Genomic DNA, 26,772 nt, shown 5'->3' on the forward strand with positions numbered 1-26,772 from the left:
GCGAATATCTTCAGATGTTCATGGAGTGGGAGCAAGTCCCTTTGGGTCACTTCAGGCTTCACGGCAATTGTTTGGTGCATCATTAGGGAGAGGAGCTGGGACAGAGAGGAGCCTGGAGAGAGGAAGTGTGGTAGGGTAACATCGAGCTGTGCTTTTGTATGTCCCAGGGGTGCAGGGGGACCAGCTTTAAAGCTTCTCATCTGTCTTCCTTGTTGATTTTTGTGTGTGGGGACTGAGTGGGTTGGTTTTAAGAAAGAGTCTCACAGGGTAACCTGTCCTGGAACTCATTATGTAGACCAGGCTGGCCTAAAACTCAGAGGCCTGCCCACCTCTGCCTCTGAGTGTTGGGATTAAAGGTGTGCGAACATACACATAAAATATCTTTAAAAATAGTGATTTACTGATTAATGCTTTAAAATGGAGTTTTACTCCCTAGCTGCCAGTTGTATCTTATTTTAGCCATTTCTCCATCCTCTGGTAACTTCATTGTTCTGGGATGGCTTACTCTGGTTTCCTCCTCCTGGGATTGTAGACAGAAGTTCCTGTCCCACCTGGTCCCCCAGCCGTTTAGTCACAAATAAACACACAGAGGCTTACATTAATTATACACTGTTTGGCCGGTGGTTCAGATTTCTTATTGGCTAGCTCTCTCTTAATTATTAACCCATTTCTGTTAATCTGTGCATCTCCACATGGTCTTGGCTTACCGGAAAATGCTCAGGCATCCTCTCTTCCTCGTAGCTACATGGCTTCTCCTTGACTCCACCTACTACCTACTACCTTTCTCCATTCCTGTTTGGGTTTCCCACTTGGCTAAATCCTGCCTGTCCATTGGCTGAAACAGCTTCATTCATCAACCATTAAGAGAAACATATATTCGAAGCATACGGAAGGACATCCCCCATCATGGGATCTTCTTGCCCAACTTTTAGGACTCAGCAGGAGCTTTCCATCGAGCCTGTCTTAGGTGCTTTCTGGTGCTGATCCTTCATCTCTGTCCAGTTGTCCTGAGTCCGTCTCTTCACACAGCAGACACCTCCTCATCCAGTGTCCTTGCAGCAAGGCCTCACCATGAATTTCAGTGCTGTTTCAGTGCACAGCCCCTTGCTTCATCCTCCAAACATCCCCACAGTGGTGAGACAGAAAGTCTCATTTATGCCGGATGGTGGTGGCGCACACCTTTTAGTCCCAGACGAGGCAGGTGGATCTCTGAGTTCGAGGCCAGCCTGGTCTACAGAGTGAGTTCCAGGACAGGCTCCAAAACCACAGGGAAACCCTGTCTCAAAAAAGCACCCCCCAAAAAAAGAAGACAGTCTCATTTATAGTTTTGGGTTTTTGCTTTTTTGAGGCAAGATCTTATCATGTAGCCTGGGCTGGCTTGGAACTTTCTGTAGACCAGGCTGGCCCTGAACTCAAACATCTCGCCTGCCTTTGCCTTTCAAGTGCTGGGATTAGAGGTGAGCACCTCATCTGTGCTGTACCAGGAGCAAACTGGGAAGGTAGCCTGTCTCTTTCACGCTGGGCTCCCAAGACTCTACACGGCCCTCTCTGGGACTAACTGTGAAATCCTCTGGTCCCAGCTTGCTCAAAGTCACTCACAATTTTGATGTCCTCTTTTCTAGTCAGTATTTGCGATTTGGGAAGCAAACAGAATAAGTCAGATAGTGCCACAGGTCCCTTTGGAAGGTGGAGGGGACTGGGGCTTGTGGTTTGTCGTCGGTGCCTGAGGTGAAGAGAATGTTGTGAAGAACAGACAGACAGAGAGACATGCATAGGAATGATATTGTGTCCATCTGTGGTTTTATCTTTTCTTTTGTACTTACTTTAGATGTGTCTGTGTGGGAATGTGCATGTGTGGTCATTAGGCTTGTTGACGAGCACCGGTACCCACTGCGCTTTTTCATAGGTCCTCCATCTATGATTTTCAAACATAGGGGATATGGCTTGCCTTCATCCAACAGAAACAACCTAGTATATTGCACTTACGTGGCACATTTCTTGGAAGAAAGGGAAACCCGACAATCTGAGTTCATTCTGTATGACCCACATCGTGGAAGCAGAGCACTGACTTCCACGACTTGTCCAGTGGCCTCCACGCTCTGTATGGCTCCATACTGTGTGTGCACACACAGTAAATGTTAAAAAAAAAAAAAAAAAAGTATGGGGGGGTGGAGACACATGGAAAAGTCACTGTTTGCCTCTGGCGCTAGAGTGCATTGCATGCATTCTCCCTCCATCTGCTTATGGTCAGCATTAGCCAGGCAGGATGGTGAGCGCTTTCCATGTAGGGTGATGCAGGGCTGCTGTAAGCAGTGATGGCAGCAGAGTGAGAAGCCCTCAGCGCATCCAGGGCATCTGCCTGGGAGCCTTGTAAAAGTACAGTTGCGGGCTACTGCCATGTTTCTAATGTACAGGCGCTAGAGTGGGGCTTGAGAATTTGCATTCTGAGTGTCCAGTTCATGCTGCTGCCTGCCAGTCTGTAGCCCACACTGAGTACCGTTAGCTCTAGGTAACTGAGCAGTGGGCATTCAGGTACTGTAGACATAGCTGAGTTGTATGTGGATAGACTTACTCTGTTAGGATTCTTGGGATGCACGTGGGAATATGGAATTTAGGATCAGAGAGGTTTTCTTTCTGAAGTTTGGGAGTCCTTGTTACACACATTTGGAAGAGTAAACATTGTGGAAACAACAGTCAGAAACGAATATTTTATAGATAGACTAACAATAAATATCTACTTGGCTACATGTGTGACATTGCTTCTATAAAATATGAAGTGAGTTTAAGTCACAGTTGAAGCAATATTTTAAATAACTTTGTTTTTAAAATTGAAGTTCATAATGGAGTATAAAATAACTCAGCTTACTCATCTCAATGTGCTGTTTACCATATGTGTTTTTCTTTCTCCTCCAGGCTGCTGACCTGAGTAAACCAATAGATAAAAGGATATACAAAGGAACACAGCCTACCTGTCATGACTTCAACCACCTAACAGCCACAGCAGAGAGTGTGTCTCTTCTAGTGGGCTTTTCCGCAGGCCAAGTCCAGCTCATAGACCCCATCAAAAAAGAAACTAGCAAGCTGTTTAATGAGGAAGTAAGTAGCCCCGCCTGAGCTGTCGACCCTGTAAGAGTTTCTGTTCTTACTCAAGGGTAGCGGGCCTTAGTTTACATTGAGCGGAGCCGTTTTCGTCTGCTCTGCTTGTCTTCGCCTCTTACTAGCCAAGTTTAAATGTTGTAGACTCGTACTCTGAACTTGTTTCCCCAGGCCGTAGTTTGTGCATTTGTGCAGAGGATGACCAGCCGTCAACACGGATACCTTAATACCTCTTGCATGGGGACTGGGGAGATGGCTCAGTGGGCACAATGTCACTTGAGATTTTCAGCACCCACATAAAGCCAGGCATGGCCAATGTGTCTTTAATCCCAGCCCTGGTAAGTGGAGACGGAAGGGTCCCAGGGATTCACCACTCAGCTAGTGTAGATAACAGTCAGTGAGCTCCAAGAGACCCTGATCCAAGAAATAAAGATACGAAACAGTACTCCACAGGTGTGCTCATATGCACATGCGTGCGCATGCACACATTACCTCTGTAGTGGGGACAAGCATATTGATAACCTGAGATGTGATTTTTGTTTTGTTTTGTTTTGTTTTGAGGCGGGGTCTTACTGTGTAGCCCTGACTAGCCTGGAGCTCTTTCTATAGACCAGGCTGACTTGGAACTCCCAGAGACCCTCTGCCTCTGCCTCCCAAGTGCTGAGATTAAAGACGTGTGCCACCGTACCCAACTCTTGATATGTATATTTTAAACAAAATACAGAATTTCAGACATTTTCCAGGTCACTGGACTATCACACACAGATGGAATGACTTGGTGACATGCCCTAACACTGCTTAAATTGCAGCTCAAGCATCTGTGTGCATTTGACAAGCATTTGGAATGCCAAGGGGTTAGTTCATGCTCTTGAAAATATTTCTTACAGAATTACCTTTGGCATGGTTAGGATTCCCGGAACCTAAAACTGAATCACAAGACACAGGTTTGCCAGTGTCGTGTATACTGGGGTCTCTGGTGTATCTTCAGTTGCATGTGGATAGGACCCTGAACCGCCTGATCTACCTATCCAGGGTCACGTTGGGATTTTCACAGAGCAGACAGAAGTTGCCAAATAGATTGTATTTATTTAAGCCATTACAGTGGCATTTCAGCTCCACGGATGAGCACACATTTGATATCCTTTCCTTCTGTTTCAGTGTGACTGAATGGCAGACTTGGTGAGGTGGGCCTTGGGCTCCAGTTTCTACCTTGTCCCAGCCTTTCACAAAGGGTCGTGTTATTACATGGTCTTCATGTCAGAAGGGTGTGCAGTTTGTACTGCGTTGGTTTTAGCATCATGTGCATAGAGCAGGAGCATGCTCTAAATTAGAGTGTGAGAAGTGATTTTGGGGAGGGGGCACATAGTAGCCTCAGTTCTGAGTCTGTGTAGTCCTTATGGCATAGCTGTCTGCTCATCCAGTGCCATCCTGGCCCTTTGTGTCTACTAGCAGTAAATTTGCTCTGAATTGACAGCTGAAGAGAAAAACTATTTGATCCCATTTTCCTTTAAAACTCTTAATCAAAAAGACTCTATTTACCCAGACTTTTTACTAATGCCATCAGAGGAAGTGATTTGTATGTAGCTGTGTGATTTCGTGTATTTGTTCGTTCGTTCGTTCGTTCGTTCGTTCGTTCATTCATTCATTCATTCATTCATTCATTCATTGGTGGGGGCTGGGAAAGACAGCAAGGCAGGAGGCACAAAGTTACTCTTCTCTGCACTGTTAACAGAAACTGGAGTTGGAGTCATTTATGAGCTTTGCTTGTGTTTGGGTAGAAGAGTGTGTGATGGACTTGGAATGATTGAATCCCGTGCCTGGCTGTTGGTAAACAAGACCCAGAGGCAGTTCTGACTGAGGATGGCACAGAATGCCACTTAGAGAACAAGAAAGGTTTGTGTGTTGTGCTGGGGGAGGGAGGGTAGGGTTAGTGCCCACATGGCTCTGATGGCCAGGCCCCTTCTGCCCTGGTGATGGAGCTGCAGGGTAGATAGAAAACTGATCCTCCCTCTTCATGATGTGTGCACAAGTTCTTGCCTACTCTTCGGTTGCAGTTGGAGTGGCTGTTCTGAGTGCTGGGACTGTGCATGCTTTAATGCCAGGTTGGCATTTGTAGCTCGAGATTGAAACTGAGTGCCCTTCACAAGTCTTTGTGGTGTGAATCCATTTCTCCCAGGCACAAAGGCTGCACTTCTCAGAGTGCCAGAAATGATGCAGAAAGATGTCCTTGTGTTATACTGAGCGTTGGTGCGAGATTTAGAGGGTTCTGGTACTTGTACCCAGGAGAATGGAAGGTTGGTTTTCACTTTACAGATGAAGAAATCTGCAAAGAAATGCTATGTGCCTTGTCCACATCAGGTAGTAAGCTCATAGAGTTATCATGATAGAGCTGAAACCAGAAATTAATTCTAGAAACTCTGTAAGCCCCACTAGGTGTAGTTGCCAGTCTGACCTTGCCTTCTCAGCAGCTCAGTAAGGGTGGACCGGTAGAGTCCAGGTATGTGTTGTCACGGTCATACCCATGAAGTACTGATGGGATACGTACAACTTGTGTTCCTTTGGTTGTTGTTTTGAGACACAAACTGGCCTAGAACTCACTCTGTAGACCAGGCTAGCCTTGAACTCATAAAGATTCATCTGCATTTGCTTCCCAAGTGCTGGGCTCAAAGTATTCTTTCATATGTCAAATTAAAAACATGATTTTAGATTTATTTATATACTTTATGTGTTTTGCCTACATTTATGTTTGTACACCACATGCATGCTTGGTGCCTCGAGGAGGCTAGAAGAGGTTGTCAGACCCTCTGGAACTGAAGTTACAGACCATTCACTGTTAGCCACCATGTGGGTGCTGGGAATTGAATAGATCCTTTCTAAGCTCTTAGCCACCGAGGGATATATCTGCCCCCCGTTGACCCACCACTGGTATTTGAAATTTTTCTTTAGAAGTCAGATTTGGCTGGAAGCATGGGCTAGCTCACTGGGAGGCCGAGGTAGGAGATTACTAGTTTGAAGCCAGTCTGTGCTTCACAGAGACCCTGTATCAAGAGAAAAAGAGGGATTGGTGAGAGAGAAGAGTTAGCTTCAGTGAAGGGGTCTGAGAAGTACTTCCAGAGTGCAGCACTCATCTGGACCTGGAGGACACTTGTGAGGGTAGGGTAAAGGCAAGGGTGCTTTTCAGACTGTCAGAGATTGTTGCCTGCCTGGAATCTCAGCACTAGGGAAGCCAGCCTGGGCTACAGAATAAGACCCTGTCTAAAAACAAACAAACCACAACAAAAAAGTTAGAAAGAAAACAACTTGGCATTTTCTGGAGCATGAAGTGACATCATAAACAAGCCACTGGTGGAGGACAGTGTGCGTGAGGGATGAGCGTGGAGGCCTGGCCCAGGCAGAGTTGCTTTAGGGAAGCTGGGTGTGGGAGCCTGTGGGGAGAACAGAAGCAGTCAGATTGTCCTCTAACTGTGTTTAAGTCTTTTCATTTCTTATTTTATATTTGTGTGTTTTTGTCTCTGCACATGAGTGCAGTGCCTGATGAAGTCAGAAGAGGGCATTAAGTTTCCTGGAGATAAGTTAGAGGCAGTTGTGAGCTACCTGACATGGGAGCTGAGCTTACTCTGCAGCCCCCAGATAGGTGTCACTTAGGCGAACTTACTTCGTAAGGAGTGTGATTCACAAGTCTGAAGGTGCTGGCTGTCACTACATTGAGAGAGACTGGAAAAGGCAGGGCTCAGAAATGGAGGGAAAGATAGAGGTTGCATTTTATATTTGGTTCATTGAAGAGATCTGCAGATGCTTGCAAGTGTGCATCTGAAGGGCAGGTTGTTTGCTAAGTAGGGATTCTTTTGTGTTTGTTTGTTTGTTGTTTGTTTTTTTGAGACAGGGTTTCTCTGTGGTTTTGGAGGCTGCTCTGGAACTAGCTCTTGTGTAGACCAGGCTGGTCTCGAACTCACAGAGATCGGCCTGCCTCTGCCTCCTGAGTATGCCACCACTGCCTGGCTTATGTAGGGATGTTTGTTAGGTAGGCAAGTGCAGCTGCCACGCTGGATGACATAGTAGGAGGAGAGAAACAGCTCATGTTCTGACTTCTACATGCGTGCCACGGCATGCACACGTGAATGCTCGCACACACACACTACATGAAGGGACAGATGAATGTAGTATAAGTTTTAAGGAGCTGAGAGTTGCCAGCGTGTTGTCACAGCCCTGAGTTCCCAGGCAGGTGTCTATGGGAGAGAGCATGCTAAGAACAGAAAGAATGCTGGGAACAGAGCTGATTGTATCCCACTCTGCAGGGTACCAGACAGCCGGTTAATGCCCCCAAACCAACACAGTTCAGTAGCGTCCAAGAATACAGACCCTTACCCTCAAGCGGCCCAGGGTTCTGATCATTTGCATGGCCCCGTTCCTGATGTCTAGTACTGGTACATGAAACTTTCAGATATATGGAAAGAATAGAATTGTAAATTCTTCATATGTGTTGTACGTAAAGATACATGAAGTTTTTATATCTTGAAGCAAGTATATTTTCAAAGGTGATTTTTTTTTTTAACCTGCAAATTAAAGCTATGAGAATTATAAGTGCTTGTTTATAGAAAAATTGGAAAATACAGAACAAAAAAAGCCAGGAAAACATCACCTATAAATCCTGGTGTGTACAGCTAACCATCATAGTCCTAGTCCCCTCCCCACCATGGAGCAGGAATTGAAGGATTCATACCTTTCACTAGAGATGCCTGTGGACCCTGATCACTCCAGATCTGTGACAGAGGGAAGCCCTAGTCTTGTTCCAGGCCTTGGTCCCTGTTCCCAGACACCATAGAAACGCATATAGTTCTGCCTGCTCCTGACCAGAAGGAGAAACGCCTAGTCCTCCTAGATTCTTCTAGGAAGCAAAGTCCCCTTCAGTCTCTCATTGAGGATTTGAGGTTTCTGTTCGTTGCAGCCTGTATGTATTTTGCCACACTGTTCATCAAGATGACAGTCTACCTTTGCAGTGAGAGCCACCTGAACACTGTTGTCAATGTTTTGGACTTGCTGGAACATCCAAGATTTTGTTTTCGTAACTACTGGTTACGAAATACTGGTTATATATGGAGGAGGAAGTATAACACAGAGACAAGGGACACTTGCTGTATTATGATAATCAAAACCTTTCTTTGTACAGGCTCTGATATGAGGGCTGTAGCTATACAACAGTAACTTAATGGAATTTTGATAGTGGATTTTGTTTGTTTTTCTAAGACAGGGTTTCTCTGTGTAGATCAGGCTGGCCTCAGACTCACAGAGATTTGCCCGCCTCTGCCTCCCGAATGCTGGGATTAAAGGCATATACCACCACCAAGCCTGAGAGACCAACATGGTGGAAGACGAGAACCATCTCCCACAGGTTGTCCTTTGACTCGCCACACACACACTCACACATACACACTCACATACATACTCTCACACACATACACACTCACACACTCACACACACACTCACTCATTCACTCACTCACACTCACATACACTTTTTTTAAAAGTGTTGGGCCTGGAGAAATGGCTTAGTGATTAAGAGCACTTGTTGCTCTTCTAGAAGGCCCAAGTTTGTCCTCCCTGAGTACCCTCAGACAGATACACACATACACTTAATAAAAATAAAACGAGTCTTTTAAAGAAACAAATTTCGCGGTGGACCAATGGTGGAGTATGCTCTTTTTTTGCAGAGGGCCTGGGGTGTCCATTATATCAGTTTTGAGTTTATTGCTTTTTTTAATTAGTGGAAGAAAATGAGCAACAATTATTGGCTTCTTAAAGTTTCGATATTGGTGAAAAATGACATCTAATCCTTTCTTAGTGGCCTTTGAAATACCCTTTTCTATACTTCTGAGTGAGAGCTTCAGCCCTTTCCAAATACCTTCATGTTGGTGTTTTGTTTAGATTTTTTTTAAGTGTTTTTACATTGTAGCTTCCTAACAGTTAGTTTTTTTAAATTGTTAGTATTTTTATTACAAATTAATATCTGTATTGTAAAATGCATACCAACCCCCCAATATTTTTTTCCAGTTGTTATGTTAGTAGAAGTAAGAAAAATGAAATGTTTCAGAAAGTTCCAATTCAAATTAATTTATCACTGACACTTAGATGTGGCTGCAGATTTCTGTTCTTGTTCCCTTCTAACTAGTATGGCGGACCCAGAGACTACTGGCGCAGTGGGCATGGTGCCTTTGTCTTGTTTAGTGTTTCTCTCTGGAATGGAGTGTTGATCTACTCCCGCATTAGGAGAGGGTTAGAGCAGATCCTGCGTGTCGGTCTCTGTTGTGCTTGGCCATAGTTGGCTTGTTTTTTTGTTACCTTCACAAAGGTCGTTTTCGAAATGGGCTCTGAGTCTTTTGGAAGCTGGCTCTTTCTTGAAGAGCTTTGTGGTCACCATAGTGAAAATGACAAGATGGCCTTGCTGTGATCCCTCCGGGAGATTTTCCCGGAATTCTACACTCCGCCTTGTTCGACCATCTTCCTTGGAGAACCCAGGATGCCACAGGTTTGTGTTGCTTTTCGTCTGCCTGACTTGACTTCTCTGCTCATTTTCACTAGCTACACACTGACCTTTGCAGCTGTCCCCTGGGCTGAACATAGGGGCCTTGATGTACTTTACCCCTCACCGTCCCCACCCACACCACCACTGACTGGCACATTCACTGTTAATAGATGTGCCCTATTGCCACTGGCTAGTTTGAAGACCCATGACCTCCTGACCTCGTCCCCACTTGACCTTCATTCTGTTCTTTCTGCTAGGGGATCCCTCCTCGTCACTTCCCTTTCTAGAGCCTTTGATGCCCCACAGTCTGCAGTGAAACTGTCAAGGGGGATGCAGAGCGAGCTACTGTGTGCACTCAAATCTTCAAAGGGTGAAAGTCGGGCAAAGTTATTTTAAGAGTACATTGTGTTTTATCTCATACATCTACATGTTTCACTATACAATATAAAAACACAGAATAAGATCATTGACTATCTTTTTCCATGCCAGCACAACAGAATCCAGTGTGCAGTATGCATTTCTAACACATCTCCCTTGAGGTGAGCAATGTGGAAGGGACGGTTTGGGCTTCAAGGTCACAGCCTGGGCCCTGTCCTAGGACCTCACCGCCCTTTGTCCAAGTTCACAGCTCTGTTCCAGGTGCTCCGCTCCAGCCTTTTCCAGTCCCCTGAAAGCTCCGAGAGCCTTGGCCCCTTGCTCCTGCCTCCCCCCCCCCCCCCAGGCAGTGCTACTTGGGGAGTAGGGTTCTGCTGGACTTCGTTTCTTTTTGTTTTATTTTTTGTTTGTTTGGGTTTTTTGTTTTGTTTTGTTTTGTTTTTGGAGACAGGGTTTCTCTGTATGGCTTCAGAGCCTGTCCTGGAACTTACTCTGTAGACCAGGCTGGCCTCAAACTCACGGAGATCCTCCTGCCTCTGCCTCCCGAGTGCTGGATTAAAGGCGTGCGCCACCACCACCTGGCTTAATTGGGCATCTTTTCAGAATGCTAATCTAGATGAGGGTCTGCTCCAGTGAGAACTCAAAGCCAACAAAGAGACCCTGCCACCTACACTGACTCCTAACATGAATCTATCTTTTTTTTTTTTTTTTTTTTTTTTAAACCAAATGTTTTCTAAAATAAAAATGTAACCTTTTTGGTTTAGAGGCTGGGCCGTGTAAAAAGAAATTTTTTGAGAGTCTTGCCATATCCCCCAAGCTGGCATGGTGTTCCTTATGTGCAGCCTAGCCAATGCTGCCCACCTTCTGTCTGTGAAATGTTTGTTCTTATATTTATTGAGTAAAATGTCCCAGGGGTTTCCAGTTTGTTTGTTTTCTTGGTTTTATTTGTTTGGTTTTTGAAAGATAGATATAGGGCACTTTTCTTTCTTTGTCTATTACACCCAAACTGGTAATAACCTAGAAGAGTTGAGGTCAGGTGACCTCTGGTCAAGGATTGCATTTCCCCCTTGCGTGGGGTCTGAGCTAGACTAGCACCTTGACACAGGAAGCTTCTCTGGTAGGCATGGCCGGCTGCTCTTCGGGCCAGGGGACTGAAGACTGCACTTACTGTGCAGTCACTCTCGGTAGCACAGGACTCCTGTCACAGGCTCTGGAGCCCGGCTAAGACCTCCCATCCCAGCACTGTGTCTTCCCTTCCTGGGTAATCTTTTTCCCACACAGTGTGTGCCTCCCCACGCTACATCTACCATGGAGGAAGGGATGGCAGTACCTAATTGATGCTGTATGAATGTCCGACATATGGGATGCCTGAGTTTCAGACAAGTTTGGTGACCTGTGAACTTGTGTCTCTTCGTGGGGCATACCTTCCGATAAGGCAGATAGGCTATGGTGGGAGCATCAACTGTTACCGTCTCCATGGGGGTCAGTGTGGCTGTCCCGTTAGAAAGCTGATGCTGATGACGTTTACACCCCTTTGGTCTGTATGTGTACTGTTTACACTGAAAACTGCCCTGGGCTACGCCAGTGCTGAACAGTACGGGCTTGTAGCTTGTGTCCGTGCGATTGAATGCTTTGTGATTTCAGAGAAGAACGAGGATGCAGGGGGTGGAGGCGAGAGTGGGTATGTCACATGGCATTCTGGGTAGGCGAGCTAATCCCAGTGACGGGGCAGTGGGGCCTGAGTGCAGGAAGGGAGGCAAGTGAGTCTCTCTGCTGTAGTAATGCGTGGGAACTGGGAGGGCTCTGACTGTTGCAGCACTTGGAGCATTAGGGAATGGGTGTAAAGCCTCCTGCAGCACTTGGAGCACTAGGGAATGGGTGTAACGCCTGCAGCACTTGGAGCACTAGGGAATGGGTGTAACGCCTGCAGCATTTGCAGCATTAGGGAATGGGTGTAACGCCTGCAGCACTTGGAGCACTAGGGAATGGGTGTAACGCCTGCAGCATTTGCAGCATTAGGGAATGGGTGTAAAGCCTCCTGCCAATGTCCAGCACCCAGAATAGGTTCTCAGGTCGTCGGAAGTGAGGCCTGCCTGCCCCCTTGCTGTACCGCGCCCTGACTTTAGGTTTTGATCTGTCCTTGCTCATACCAGCCCCCAGGCAGGGCCAACAGTAACTTGTGCACACAACGGGCAGGTACAGTTCACGGCAGTGCAGGGTCTGTGTCAGTGACATCCACAGGCAGCTTAGGGGACTGGAGGCGGTGAGGCGTGAGGGCGCTCTGCATCTGGTTATCACAGCAGTACCTCCTGCGGGTGCCGTCACCGCCGCCTGTGCCTCCCCTGCATGTAACGGCCCTCCCTCCCTCCCTTACCAGGGCTACACTTTTCTGAGTGCCAGTTGTACTTTTTTAAAGGTTACAGGTAAAAATTTACACCTGATCTTACTACTAGAAGCCTTAAAAATTCCACATGTAATGGAGTCGAGTGATTGGGGAAACCTGGGCTGGGATCAGTACAGCCATCTGGCTTTAAATCAAGTTACCTGTGTGTGCAAACCCACCTAGCATGGTCGTCATGTCCCTGAGCTCAGAGCGAGTGGCTGCAACCCAACCTAGTAGACAGTGAGCAGTGAGCCTTCCGCTCCTGAAGAAGATGGAGGGTTCTTCACTTCTGCACCCAGAACTTCTAACCCCTTTTCCCCCAGAGGCCATGATCTAGCCACGAAAATTGACTGACCCCTTGCTAAGAAGTTTCATTCGTTATGAAACTAGGAAATGGTTTAATAGGAACCCTGCAGAGCAGTGCTGGGCGTTTAGGTGATAGGCAGGTCACCAAGCAGGAAGCGCAGTCGGGGCCTGAAAGCAATGGCCGTGTCCCGTGGGTGGCACTTACTGGTGTAAGATGCCAGGCATGCCGTCCTGTGCCGGTGAGCGTCACAGCTGACGCCCTTTCTCAAGCCAAGAATCTGAGAGCCCACGCCTCTGTCCTGTGGGCACTCGGGCTGCTGCGCTTCCCGTCAGAGAAATTTGTCAGCACTTCATCCCTTCTGAGCCTGGCCTCATTTCCTGTCTGCCCTGCTCTTTATTGCTATGGCTGTTGTAGCCAGTGCCATCTATGAAGCCCAGACCCGCATGCACACTGCGTCCCAGCTCCCATTCACCCAACCAACCGGGAGATCCGCATGTGCACTGTGTCCCAGCTCCCATTCACCCAACCAACCGGGAGATCCGCATGTGCACTGCGTCCCAGCTCCCATTCACCCAACCAACCCGGCAGGCTGCGGCAGCTCATTCCATACCAGTGTGTCCTGATGACTTTCTGAGGTCCTTGTTGGGGAACCCAGTCAGTTAGGTAACATGGTAGCGCTTAAGCCCCTGGGACCGTCCCAGTAAAGAGTACAGGGGTAACAGAGAACCCCTGACAGAAGGAGCTCCGGGCAGGGTTGGGAACTTCTGGTGAGTTCTGTTGCCTGTGGAGGGTCTGCGCAGAGAAGGGGGCCCCTTCTGTATATCTGAGTGGCATTCATGTCTGGCTTCTGTTTGGTTTTAAAGATGAGACTGTATATGCAGTTAAAGAGGCCGCTGGGTCAGTGAACCAGGTGTGAGCGTGGGATAGATGGATGGTGGCAGGGCACAGACTCCGGAATCTGCCAGATGTGGTCCAGATACTCAGTGAAGACACAGGAGTCCAGTGCTGTACCCTGCCCAGGAAGTGTGTTTTCAGGAACTGTGTTCTGCTGGTTGCAGGCTGCAGGTGGCTAACAGTCACACAAACGGGCAGTGTGGTCAGCCATGGCCTGTAGTGCCAAAGGCAAAGACAGCTAGCTGTACGGACTGAAACTTGTCCTGTGAGTCCTCGTAGAGAGGAAGCCGTTGTGGCTGTAGGGAAACATTCAGTTGTCTACTGTAAGGGCTGTGTCACAGCAGTGTGCCCTGGGCCTGGGCCCTGGCCCAGAGTAAGCCCTCAGCAGGTATGTGTCAGGTGACTGACACCCAAGAGCAGTGCTAGGATGGGCTGGGGAGGGGACATGCTCTTCATGGGCCTGGCTGACTCAGGGTAGATGTGGAGGGTCTGGAAGGACTCTTCCCTTCTTGCTGAGACCCAGACAAGTTTTTTTTTTTTTTTTTTTTTCTGGAAAAGTAGACCTCAACTTCTCCATTGTGATAACTTGTTCTCCTTTGTCTTCACAGAGACTAATAGACAAGTCACGCGTAACCTGTGTCAAATGGGTTCCTGGTTCCGAAAGCCTGTTCCTAGTAGCGCATTCCAGTGGGAACATGTACTTATATAATGTGGAGCACACTTGTGGCACCACCGCCCCCCACTACCAGCTTCTGAAGCAGGGAGAGAGCTTTGCCGTGCATACTTGCAAGAGCAAATCCACGAGGAACCCTCTCCTTAAGTGGACGGTGGGCGAGGGGGCCCTCAACGAGTTTGCTTTCTCCCCAGATGGCAAGTTGTTAGCGTGCGTGAGCCAGGACGGGTTTCTGCGCGTGTTCAACTTTGACTCCGTGGAGCTGCACGGCACCATGAAAAGCTACTTTGGGGGCTTGCTTTGTGTGTGCTGGAGCCCTGATGGCAAGTACATTGTGACAGGGGGCGAGGACGACTTGGTGACAGTCTGGTCCTTTCTAGACTGCCGAGTAATAGCCAGAGGCCATGGGCACAAATCCTGGGTCAGTGTTGTAGCATTTGACCCCTATACTACTAGTGTAGAAGAAAGTGACCCTATGGAGTTTAGTGGCAGTGACGAGGACTTCCAGGACCTTCTTCATTTTGGCAGAGATCGAGCAAACAGTACGCAATCTAGGCTGTCCAAACGGAACTCTACAGACAGCCGCCCTGTAAGTGTTACTTATCGGTTTGGTTCAGTGGGTCAGGATACACAACTGTGTTTATGGGACCTTACAGAAGACATCCTTTTCCCTCACCAACCCCTCTCAAGAGCAAGGACACATACAAATGTCATGAACGCCACAAGTCCGCCCGCCGGAAGCAATGGGAACAGGGTCACTACGCCTGGGAACTCTGTGCCCCCTCCACTGCCACGGTCCAATAGCCTTCCACATTCAGCAGTCTCCAGTGCTGGGAGCAAAAGCAGCGTCATGGACGGGGCCATTGCTTCTGGGGTCAGCAAGTTTGCAACTCTGTCGCTGCATGACCGGAAGGAGAGACACCATGAGAAAGACCATAAACGAAATCATAGTATGGGACACATTTCCAGCAAGAGCAGTGACAAACTGAATCTAGTTACTAAAGCCAAAACGGACCCAGCTAAAACTCTGGGAACATCCCTATGTCCTCGGATGGAAGATGTCCCCTTGTTAGAGCCGCTGATCTGTAAAAAGATAGCCCATGAAAGACTGGCTGTCTTGGTTTTTCTTGAAGACTGTATAGTCACTGCTTGTCAGGAGGGATTTATTTGCACATGGGCAAGGCCTGGTAAAGTGGTAAGTTTTAATCCTTAATGCTGCACCAGATCTAGAACTTGACTAGGTAGTGATTTTTTTTTTCTTGCGGGAGGGGTGGGATGTACAATGAATGTGAATGACACTTGTTGATGTAAATCTAAATGCATCAGAGCCATACTTTTGGATACTGCATGCCATGTAATTCTGAATCATTTGATAGCCCACCTTAGAGCATTTAAAATATATAATCAGACTAATTGCCAGCCAAGTCAGTCATCCCTCTGGGTATATAGAGCCCCGAAGTTAGCATTCCTGTATCAGACTATTCCAGTTACAGGGAAATCATGACATTGTGGAGAAATAAGGACATTAAAATGCTAAAGCCAAAATTTGTGCTTTAACTGGGACATTTTTGCGACTGCTCAGCTAGACTTATTCACCTGGTCAGTATATGCTCAGCACAGATGGCCACTGATTATCAGCTATAGTCCAACTTTTTATCTTAAGTCATAAGATGTTTAGGAGTCTATGAAGTCTAACTTAGGAACAACGTGTTCACCAGGGTTGATTGATATTATTTTTACATTGTCTGGCAATCCACAGAAAGAGAAGAGCCTTAATTTTTAAAACCCATTTTAGTCATTTTATGACAATTAAAATTGTTTAATAAACATCTTTTTTCAAAGAAGCAGTTTGTAGAACTCTGATTGCGCTTGTGCACTAAACTCTCCACCTGTCCCCGAGCCTGGACAGCTAAGACGCGCTGTGGCCAAGGACAGCAGCCGCAGCTTTCACAAGGGCCCCTTGCCGCAGCGGCTCGGACCTGTGATTCGATGTGCATAGCCTGGGGTTTTCTCCCAATGTGGAAAGGGAGGCTCTGTCTGCTTTGTCTGGGGCAGGAAGGTGTGGCTGAAAGTCAAGCACAGGCTGCTCAGTTCTGCTGTGTGGACTGTTAGGAGTCCAGGGTCAGAGCACCTTCTGACGCAGCATTGGTGGGAGTGGGCGCCAGTCCCTCCACGGGGAAAGCACAAGGCACACCTGTCCCCTCATGCTCTTGGATGGCAGCTGTAAGTCCAGCAGGGCTCTCGGAGACACATGCCAGTGCAGGACTCAGATCCTACCCTGAGTACCTCCCTTGGGGCCCTGGTGGCCTGTGTCCCCTCAGGAACAGTGCTGTGTGGCCTGCCCCTGCGGCAGGAAAGCGGCGGGGATTGCTTCCCACCGCGTAGGTCCTGCTCAGATGCTCAAGGAATTTCTCTAAAGCTCTGGTTTCCACAGTGGAGGGTAGTTAGTTCTTTGTGTTGGGTATTTTTGTGTCAAAATGAGAATTTGTTTGTTAATTTATTTAGAACATTTAAGACTATTTTTTCTGTCTGGTGCACCTGTGTAGTTAACTATAGCAGCGATGATCATTTGTATTGGCTTGAGTAGTGACTATGGCTCAACAGCAAAGATTTGGCGGCTTTTATGTCTCTGCAGTGTCAAGACTCTGGTAGACAGCAGCCAGAGGCCAGGCAGGTCCCAGGCCCCTCCCCATGCTCCAGCTCGTTCATGGCTGGATCCGTGCCCCCATCCCTATCCTGTTTTTCCATGAATGTGGCTTCTGTTTCATGCGACAGCCACGGAAACGTGCTGCCTGTGAGGTGACAGCAGCCACCAGGGTGTGGCGCCTACGTGCCAAGGCATTCATGTCCCTGCCCGGAGCAGCTGGTCACCGGGTGCTCCTGTCCCATCTGCCGTGGAAATACACTTCTTAGTCCTTAGGGTTAACTGACTGAGGTAGCAAAGACTGCCACCGTGGAGACTGGGCTTCACAGGTCAGATTGGGCTGCCAGGCGGGAAGGTTAGAAATGAACACTCCACGTGTGGTTTCCAACATTCACTTTCAAATGCTTCTGAGGCATTGAGTATGCAGTTTCCAAATTCGGGAGTTTGTGCTTTGCCTAAATAGAGTGGCGGACCATAGGTAAGTAATTATGGTGAAGCTTCTGGTGATCTCCCGGTTCTGAAGCGGTCTTCGCTGGCAAGGGAGCCATCACGTGTGTGCTTGTGGACCCCGCAGGCGATGGGCATTTACGGGTCTCCTGCCCTGGTAGCATCCCAGCATCACCTGCTGGGGTGCTGAGATGCCTTAAGAGTCTCTTGCTGATGGGGATGGGGAGAGCGGCACAAGAGACAGATACTACCGTTTCCTTTAAAAGAAAACAAAAACAGGCCTCAGCCGCACTGTCTGATAGAGGCCCGCGAATTCCTTCCTCCATCCCCATGATAATGTCACAATTTGTGATTTGGGGTTTGGTCAAAGTCCCTTCCGATTTCTGCTGCTAAGTGTAGTATCCTTAATGTGTGCTCTGGCTGTGTGTGCCTCTTAATCCCCTGGGCTCCCCTGCTGGGTTCAGGGGCTGGTAGGAGCCCAAGGTTAGCTCTAGAGGGGCTGTCCTAACTGCATGATCTGGCCCAGGCTGGCCCCTGCATGCAGGGCAATACTGCCCCAGGCCCACTCTGCCCCCCTGACTGACTCCTGCCCCCTTTCCTTGACAGCCGGCAGAGCAGTTCTGCAGGCAGGAGGGCAGAGTACAAGGTGTTCTCCAAGACCAGAGCTAAAGGTGCGGCAGCTCCAGAAGAGGGCGCTGGAGGGCGGGGCCCCTTCTCCCTTGTGCCCTGCAGACAGAGGTGGTGGGGTTTAATGGGGTTGTGTCATGGTGGTCCCAGATCGCCAAAGAATGAGGCATAGGGGCCACCCTGCTTCCACAGTAGCCACCCAGAGAAATCTGGAGAGCATGTTTTTAGTTTTCTCAACAAACTTTGAGCTTCCTCATCAAAACTTCCGTTTCTCAGTTGAGCATTTCCATGAGCAAGAATGTCTTTGGTAACTAGCCCCCGGGATAAAACAGCTTTTGGTGAGAAGAGGCTCTTAGGGGCGGAAGTCAAGTCCGCGTGGTGTTGCTCAGAGTCCTGGGCCCCGTGAGGGCGCTGCACACAGGTGGAGACTCCTTTGGGGGACTCGGGAAGCCAGCTGCACTGCAGCTATGGCGAATCAGCCCCAGCCCGTTCCCACGTCCCTCTTCCTGTGCATCCGGTGCAAGGGGTTGAGCCAAAGCAAGGACTCAACACCTGCCAGTCAGGCGCTGTACTTCTGTACTGGCCTCCTGTGAGGGTTGGAAGTTGTGCCTTCTTTTAAAAGCAAATGCCCCAGAGAGATTGGGTGACACCTGTAGCCAGAAGCGGTGACCTCCACATTACCCTGTCTGTTGTGCCGATTGAGTTTAGGAGGTCAGGGTGAAGAGTGGACGCTGTTAGAGGAGGTCAGTGGTGGAGTAAGGAAGGTGGTGGCCAACAGTCCCCTCTGGTGTTTGTCTTAAACACCCAAGGTGCAGTTGTCTTGACAACCCTCTCTCCCCACCCCTCCACGCCCTGTGATACATTCTGAATTTTTATAAATTTTAACATACTGAATTTGTGCTAATAAGTAAGTCTGTCTTAGCACACGTTTGTCCCTGTGTGCAAGGTCCTCTTCTCCTCTGGCTGGAGGTAGGTGTGTGTTCTTTCCTTTGCTGAGCAAGCTCAAAGTGTGAGGGTTACAAGTCACAGGACATATAGGGCCACAAAAGGGTGTTGTGGAAACTTAATGCCACTGCCAGTCGATCTGACACTTGAGGGAAGTCTACAAACAGAGCTTAGAGGTGGCTTTTCCCGTGGTTGGTGTTGGGATGCAGGCTGTGCTGTGGGCATTCGTGGCTAACGGGCCCATGGGCCTTCAGCCTCTCGGCTCAGGGCCGGTTGCTGCACCGAAGCACGTGAGCCTGCTGGTGAGGTCCCCTCCCTCACCCATGAGCCTCCATGCACTTCTCTGGGTAGGCCCAATCCCGACTTGAAGGATTTTCATTTCTAAGGCTGGGGATGCGTGGGCGGGCCACCCCACCCACCAGGCCCTGTTTCTCTCTAGAGCATGCTGTCTGCCTCGGGGTTGGCATCAGAGTACTATGTGGTGTCTGTCTCAGGGAGAGGAGACGTTAGTGTGGCATTAGTGAAGCCCGTGCTTGCTGTGGAAAAATACTTGTATTCAACTTTCACCTTGAGACTCAGATCCCAAGTTCAATTGTAAGAACACGCTCTTCTGATGGAGCAACTGACCCTTTGATGCCGAGTTTTCCATACATGCTGCAACTGTTACGTTACCTGTGCGTCCTTCCAGCTCCTGACTCTTGAGTTAGAGATGAAAATGCTGCATTAACTGCTGTGTACTTGGGTTTTAAAGATTGTTATTAGGTGATGTTGTTTAAAGTTGTATGGGTATTTATCTTCAGTGAGAGTCAAGGTAAATGTGTTTCCTTTCTTATATTTTCATCTGATCTCTCCACAACTTGAACAAATTCATGAAGAGCCCTCCTGCTGTGAAATACAGGAAACCGAGCTCCTAATGTCGCAATAACTAATGAAGCTTGAATAACAGTATTGTTACTTCTTAATCCTAAGAACCATGTTTCTGTTTCATTGCTTTGTTTGTTAGCTGCTCCTTGTCACTGTCACAGCAAAAGAGACTTACCACATACTTGACATTCTGAAGCACTGGAGGCTGTCCTCTGTATATTGACATTGAATAAACGTGTGAATGCATTGTAAATGTAGAAAACTTTCAATAGTCATTTTCACATCTAAGTTTTACAAAAAAGAATCTCAGTGAGCCAAAAAAGAAAAGCTGTTAAATGCTGTAAAATTGTTAATGTCTATCTATAAAACAAATAACCATGGAAGCCACTCTCTTCCTACTGACTCTGTCAAAGTTAGCTAACTAGGTAAAATGTGACTCTGAGCATCAGAGGCGCTCTTCTACGTGAGCCCGTCTGAATGAGGCACTGGGATTGTCTGAGTGCAAAGGTTTCAATGCATTGTGAATGTTAACTCTCTGAAGGCAGCTGGGCTACCAGCCGGCTCTGCAGCCACCTAGGCAGCCTAGTGAGCCAGGGGCACTGTGGGCCTCTGTAGGAGCTCTTCGCTCTCTCCCAGCAACCACACCTCACCTCACCCCTGCTGGGCTCCCGTGGGGCTCCCATCTCCAAATGCTAACATGCAAGAAAGAGTTACAAATGGACAGAGCGAGCAGGTGAAGAGTGAGCTGACCCAGGCAGCTCCTCCGCGGTGCTCCTCCGCAGGGCTCCTCCGCGGGGCTCCTCCGCGGTGCTCCTCCGCAGGGCTCCTCCACGGGGCTCCTCCGCAGGGCTCCTCCGCGGGGCTCCTCCGCAGGGCTCCTCCGCAGGGCTCCTCCGCGGTCCTCCTCCGCAGGGCTCCTCCGCGGTGCTCCTCCGCAGGGCTCCTCCGCAGGGCTCCTCCGCAGGGCTCCTCCGCGGTGCTCCTCCGCGGGGCTGCCACTCGCCCCTCAGCTTGTGTCCTGAGGTACAGGGCTCTTGTTTAGCTGCCTCTCCTCCGGGCTGGTGGTCCTGTGCTCTTGGCCTATCGGCCCTCACAAATAGCTTTAAAGTACTAATAGAGGCTAATGGCATTTTCTGTTTTGTTTAAAGAAAACCATACCACCTGATATTTAAAAAAAAAAAAAACATAGCTACTGTGTACTTTGGAGAGAGTTAATGTTGTCACAGGTGTGGGGCTACCTGTGGATGTGGGTACCGTGTCACACTTAGTGGTTCTATATACAGCGGCACCTCTGTCTCGGGGCTGTGCCTCTAAACCAGCCTCTGCTCTTTGGTGGCAGTTCCTGGAAGGGATGAGCCGGAGAGTTTTTGCACTTTTTCCCCTGTGGCTGGGTTCGGGGCCCAGTGGGTCATTGGATGGAGGCCTTAGCTGGCCGCCGTTTTCTTAGTGCAGAACCCTCAGGGAAGCCTTGGGCTGCTTGCGCCTTTCATTTCCTCTCTTCCCCTAGATATCTGTAAAGAGTGTGACTGGCTCCCCTGTCCTCATCAGAGCCCCTTCGTGCCACCTTCAGGGTAGCCTGTCAGAGGGTGGCTCAAGGCTAGCCTCCCTCTAAACCCTACACCCATCTCACTGAGCCTGGGTACTCTGGCCTGTTCCGTGTACCTTACACAGATCTGTGCTCGCTTTCCAGGGTTTCTCCATTCTTTTATGTAGAGTGAGCATAATAGAATAATGGACCCTTAAGCTCAGACAGATGAGGGCAACACACCCAGGGCTAAGAGCACACTCAGGCTCTGGGATGGTACTCATAGGGACCCATCTAAAGAGGCATCGCTTAATTACGTAGGTCCCGGCCCCTACCCGAGGGACGTGACTGCTGGAGTGTCTGCTGGAGAGCTGACTGACACAGCCGGCCACCCTCATGCCGTGCTCACCTTTGGGTTTAGGGAAAGGGCAACCCCTCCCACAACCCAGAGCTGGAGGCCCATGTGGGACATGTCTTTGCTCGACATTGCATGGTGCAGCATCAGCAGTTAGAATCCCCACCAGAAGCATCCACTGGGCAGAAAAATGGACTCCTTTGGTTGCACTAGCTAGCTTGTAAGGCACGGTCTTGTTTTTATTACATATCCTGATGGAATAAGGCTTAATTCTATTAGCATTGTGTTTATTGTAAATGAGAATCCAATTCAGACCAAGACCTGGAGTATTTTGTTGTCTAATTTTGAAAGAAATATCCAGCAGTGTTGGCAACTTTGGTGAAAGCATTAGAACTTAGGTTCAAGAGTTGTCTTCGTCCCGGGACTAGGGGGACACTGTTGAGATTCTCTGCTGGAGAGACCTTTCGCTTGATTTCTGTGAAGCCTGTGATGGGTGCTGTGCTGGCCGTGGTGCACACTTAGCAGGCCCGTGGAGGTGCTCCCGCACACACTTAGCAGGCCTGTGGAGGTGCTCCCGCACACACTTAGCAGGCCCGTGGAGGTGCTCCCGCACACACTTAGCAGGCCCGTGGAGGTGCTCCCGCACACACTTAGCAGGCCCGTGGAGGTGCTCCCGCACACACTTAGCAGGCCCGTGGAGGTGCTCCCGCACACACTTGGCAGGCCCGTGGAGGTGCTCCCGCACACACTTAGCAGGCCCGTGGAGGTGCCTCCTGTGTGCTATCTATCTCCAGTCTTGGATCAGGATGATGAAGTAAAACAACCCCCTGCCTGCCTGGAGAAGCACCATGCTTTCTTGCCTTGACACTGCTCCAGTGGGTGTGGCTATGTCCCCTCCTACCTCTCAGTCTTTACACTAAAGTCTGGGCTAATGGTGACAGGCTGGGGTATAGCTCAGTGGAGCTCACCCCCACACACACACACACACACTCCCAGGGCATATTTTATATTCTCTTTCTTTAAGGGAATGGGTTTCATACAGGGTCTCTCCTGTAGCCTGGCTGGCCTGAGATTTCCTGTGTGGCTGAAGGTGGCCTTGAACTCTTGACCCTCCTGCTTCCTCCTCTTCAGTGCTGATGTAGGGCCTGTGCCACCATACCCAGCCTCACCTTTTCTTCTGATGTCATCCCACACCCCAGTGCCACACTTCAGTCTGCAGAGGCACATCCCTAAGAAGTAAATAAATGTTGAGGTCCCTGTCCCAATGACTAGTAGCCAAGCTGAGAGGTCTTGACCTGGGTGCTGCTGTTAGGCAGGCTCTGACCCTACCCAGTCTGGCCCTGTGCTGAGGTCCTTCCCTGTTCCACAGAGCTTTCAATTTCCGGTGGCCTGTGCTAGCTTCACACGGTCTTCTAGGAGTGTGGAGCACCCAAACATCCTGGGTCCCTGCTGGCCCAGGGACCAGCAGCCCAGGTTACTCAGAGCCTGTGACCACAGGGCCAGGTCCTTCAGGTTATAGTTTGGCCTTCCCACTAAGAGAGTCGGTCTGTCTATGGTGGAGGGCCCAGGGCCTGGCCTCCACTCCATGGCCAGGGTTGACACTAGAGAAGTGAACCCTACTGACCAGAGCCCGGTTCTCTGACATTTGAGTGGAGATTACAGGAGTTGAAAGGTGGGTAGATACATGATCCACTGGTTGAGTGTGCTCGCCTTGGCTTAGTGGCCAAGACAGTGCGCATGGTGGAGAGTAAGGACTAGCTCCCCTGGGCTGCTGGCCACACCACAGACAGTTAGGGCCTTAACAAGTGTTGACTCTGGGCTGTGGTGTTCTGCAGCCTATAGATAGGCAATGTAACAAGACAGATTCAGTGAAAGCAGTATGTCACCAGGACCTAGACGCCTGGAGCCCTGGTTGTCTATGTTTGGAAACCCCTCATCGACAGAGCCCTGTAAGGAAAGGGCTGCAGAGGCCGCCAGGGTGGGCACATTCACTGCCAGACCCGTGTTGACCTCCATGGCAATCGTGAGTCACTTGGCCACCAAATACCAAAGATGGGGCCTCTCACGATCAATTTTTGATTATATATTGTCCTAAGTTGGGATATATTCAGTTAAAATTTATTTCACCCGGTTTTAAAATCATTAACTATTATTTTTAAATTGTGCATCTCCCAAATGGTCGGCACCAGTCTTCCATTGGTTGGCCATGGCCAGAGGCGACACAGGCCACCTCTGTCTGCAGAGCTGCTTACGGCACAGAGGGGGTCGCATGCTGAAGTGACTGCTGCACGTGTGCTGTCCTCGACCTCAGGTGGGGTGGGCAGGGCTGTTGTACCCTGCTGGGCCTATAGCATCTGCCTTCCCACACTGGCTCGGTGGGTTTACAGGGGCATGACAGGGACGACTCGGGCCTATAGCATCTGCCTTCCCACACTGGCTCGGTGGGTTTACAGGGGCATGACAGGGACGACTCGGGCCTATAGCATCTGCCTTCCCACACTGGCTCAGTGGGTTTACAGGGGCATGACAGGGACGACTCTGCTCACTGACTGAACAGGTCTGAGGGAGAAGAGCTCCTACAGATGCAGAGCAGGGCCAGCTGCTGTACCCACCTGTTCCCGGTTCTGTCTAGGCCAAAAAGTAGATTTCAGCTCTGAGGTAAGAAACTACAGGCCAAATGGCTTGCAGTGGGCCAGCTGCTTCCTAGCTCCCTCCAACTAGGTGTGGGGTGGGGCTGACGACCCATTTATGACGTCAGCCCTCATTTCTGCACCGAAAGTCTCTGAAAATGTAGTAGTGTTTACTTAGCATTAAATGTTGTCATTTATAAATAATACCCAATAAGTAAGTAATTCTTTGTGACAGCTAAAGGATGTTTGTTTCCATGGAACCCATTTTTTAATTCTAACGCTGCACTACTGTAATCTTCCAATTCCTAAGTAATGAGCACCAAGCTCTGAGGTAGCAGCCGTTGGCTCTGAGGGCACTGGGAGCGCTGGGAGCTCGCCCATTCTCCCCTCGCCACCCAGGACCTGGTCCCAGCACCTGTAGGGCCTATTCACTGGAGGCCAGCTAAACTAGGGGCATGCCTCAGCACCCTCAAGAGAAAGCAAGTGCACCCCAGAAGGAGCATGCCTTTTTAAGTGCCACTGGGCTCTGCCCTTGGAGGCCCACCTGGCTGAGGGCCTGGTCTGACTCTTGACAAGCTGGAGGTGGAGCTGGTGTCGCCATCTGCAGCTGCAATGTCTGCCTGAGTCAGTCCCTGTCCTAAAGGCTCCAATGGTCCTCAACAAACACCTCCATCTCCCTTGTAGCTGGTGTTGAGGCACAGCACTCACTCCAGGCAGTGCAGTGCCCTGAGAGGAATTAGCTGGAAGGAACAGGGGATGACTTAAAGCCCTGGCTCCCAGCCCTGGGGAAGGCATGTGAGCCTGTGACCGTGCTGGCCGAGGGTGAGCGCCGGGGCTCTCTCTGCGCTGCCCCGTGTCTGCTGGATTAATGTAAACTGCTTTGTTCACAGGGCTTGTTGTCATCCCCAAACCAGGCCACTTCTCCAGGTGGGACTGTAGTGTAGCAGCTGCACCGCTGCTCCCAGGCTCCCCGGGACACGCGTGGACTGAGTGACAGACGACAACGGAGCCATGAGCTGCGCTGGAGCCACATGCAGGCGGCAGGCGGCAGCAGCCTTGCAGGGCTGTGCGGAGCTGCTAACCCAAAGAGTTGCTTCCATTTTTAAGTCAGTCTGTTGGGGCTGCAGTGGAAATTGAGAAATGGAGTTTTCTTGCTTTTTACTCTAAAATTCAGTGTAACTAAATCCCATATATAATATATACACATATATACATAGTGTAAAGTAAAATGTTTCCTCGACAAGAAACCTTAAATTCAACTGTTACCCTAGCACTTGGCTCTGGTTTTGCACTGATCTATTTTGTACTTTAGGTAGTCGTGAGACAGCCTGGGATGCACTCATGAAGACAGCTGTCACCTTCTGACTTAAATACACAGTTCAGAAAGACAGATGCTGCAATCATAGACTTAAAAAATTGTTTGCACTTAAAATAGTTTAATGCTAATAGAAAATGACTTTGACTATGGGGTAGTGGACTCCCGGCCTCCACATTATGGAGTGAAGAGGTCCTTTTTATCTGTTAACATTTATTTTAATACTGTTGTTTCCAATGCAATCAAGCCTGTATTATATGTGTAAATAATGTAATTCTGAAATGGGAGAAAATAGCTTCACTAGTAATTTTCATTATTTAAGAGTGATATTTCTAATTCACAAAAACATTAATAATAAAATTATCTTGAATATACTGTTTGTTTATCCTTTTTTAACTGAGGTTGTGTGTGGTGTTTGTGTTTTGGCCTCACTCACTGGCTGGTAAAGAATTGCTTCTCTTTCTCACATTCCTTGAGCCCTCACTCAGCCCAGTGTGAATGTGTGTCACTGACAATTCCTGGCTCCGGGCCTGTCCTCACGGCCCACACACCTGGGAGCTGCCCAGGCTGGAGACTCTGGTGTAGGCAAATGACATGGCCTTCCCCTTCTGGTTTAGAGTCCACCTGCTGACCTTGAAAGCTGGGACCACAAAAGTATAAGTCACCACGGCTTCAGCAGCGCTGTGACATCACACGGGGCTCCTGGAGAGGTGACATCAGCAGGCGTGCATTTCTGTGCTCAGGTAGAATGCCTTGCCCACTTGTAACTTGTAGCTCCTGTAGGTGATTCCTAGAGACAATGCCTGTATTTCCAAGCAGGAGGATCTTTCTCAGCTTTTAAATAATCAAACAGAGCTGGTCCTCGAAGGCCTTATGTGCTGAGGCATCGTTAGGAGGTGTCTGAAACATCTCCCCCAGGGACCCCATTAAGTAGGGGCATATGGAAGGGTTGTAGGGCTTGTGCTAGGTTGTCTGAATGTTTAGCAGCTGTGGCTGCAGCAGGGTGATACCACTGCAGAGTCCACACCAATGAAAGCCCAAGCCTGTCTTCATTCACCTTAGGTTCCTGGCCCCCAGGCTGGGGGGGCTTCTGCTGCTGCCTTAGCCTTGCAAAGGTGCAGCACAGGACGCTAAGACTCATGTTTACTTCCCCTCTCCCTCCCTCCCTCCAC

At 49.1% G+C, this 26,772-nt stretch overlaps 1 protein-coding gene across 4 annotated transcripts in view; it reads left to right on the plus strand.

Annotated features, from left to right (window-relative positions):
• Nucleotides 1-25,974, plus strand: part of Wdr20 (WD repeat domain 20) — a 59,445-nt gene extending 33,471 nt beyond the window's left edge. The window contains exons 2-4 of one of the 4 annotated variants that reach the window (XM_051196623.1): nucleotides 2,914-3,096; nucleotides 14,184-15,443; nucleotides 17,946-18,054. In XM_051196623.1, coding sequence (XP_051052580.1) covers nucleotides 2,914-3,096; nucleotides 14,184-15,443; nucleotides 17,946-18,008 — 1,506 coding nt within the window. In that variant the 3' untranslated portion in view covers nucleotides 18,009-18,054. Of the gene's footprint in view, nucleotides 1-2,913; nucleotides 3,097-14,183; nucleotides 15,444-17,945; nucleotides 18,055-25,175 lie in introns of those variants that run through there. The other 3 variants (XM_051196624.1, XM_051196625.1, XM_051196626.1) reach the window with 3 other exon arrangements.
• Nucleotides 25,975-26,772: the final 798 nt, after the last annotated feature.

The sequence above is a fragment of the Phodopus roborovskii genome, unplaced genomic scaffold (genome assembly GCF_943737965.1).
Source record: "Phodopus roborovskii unplaced genomic scaffold, PHOROB, whole genome shotgun sequence".
NCBI lineage: Eukaryota > Metazoa > Chordata > Mammalia > Rodentia > Cricetidae > Phodopus > Phodopus roborovskii.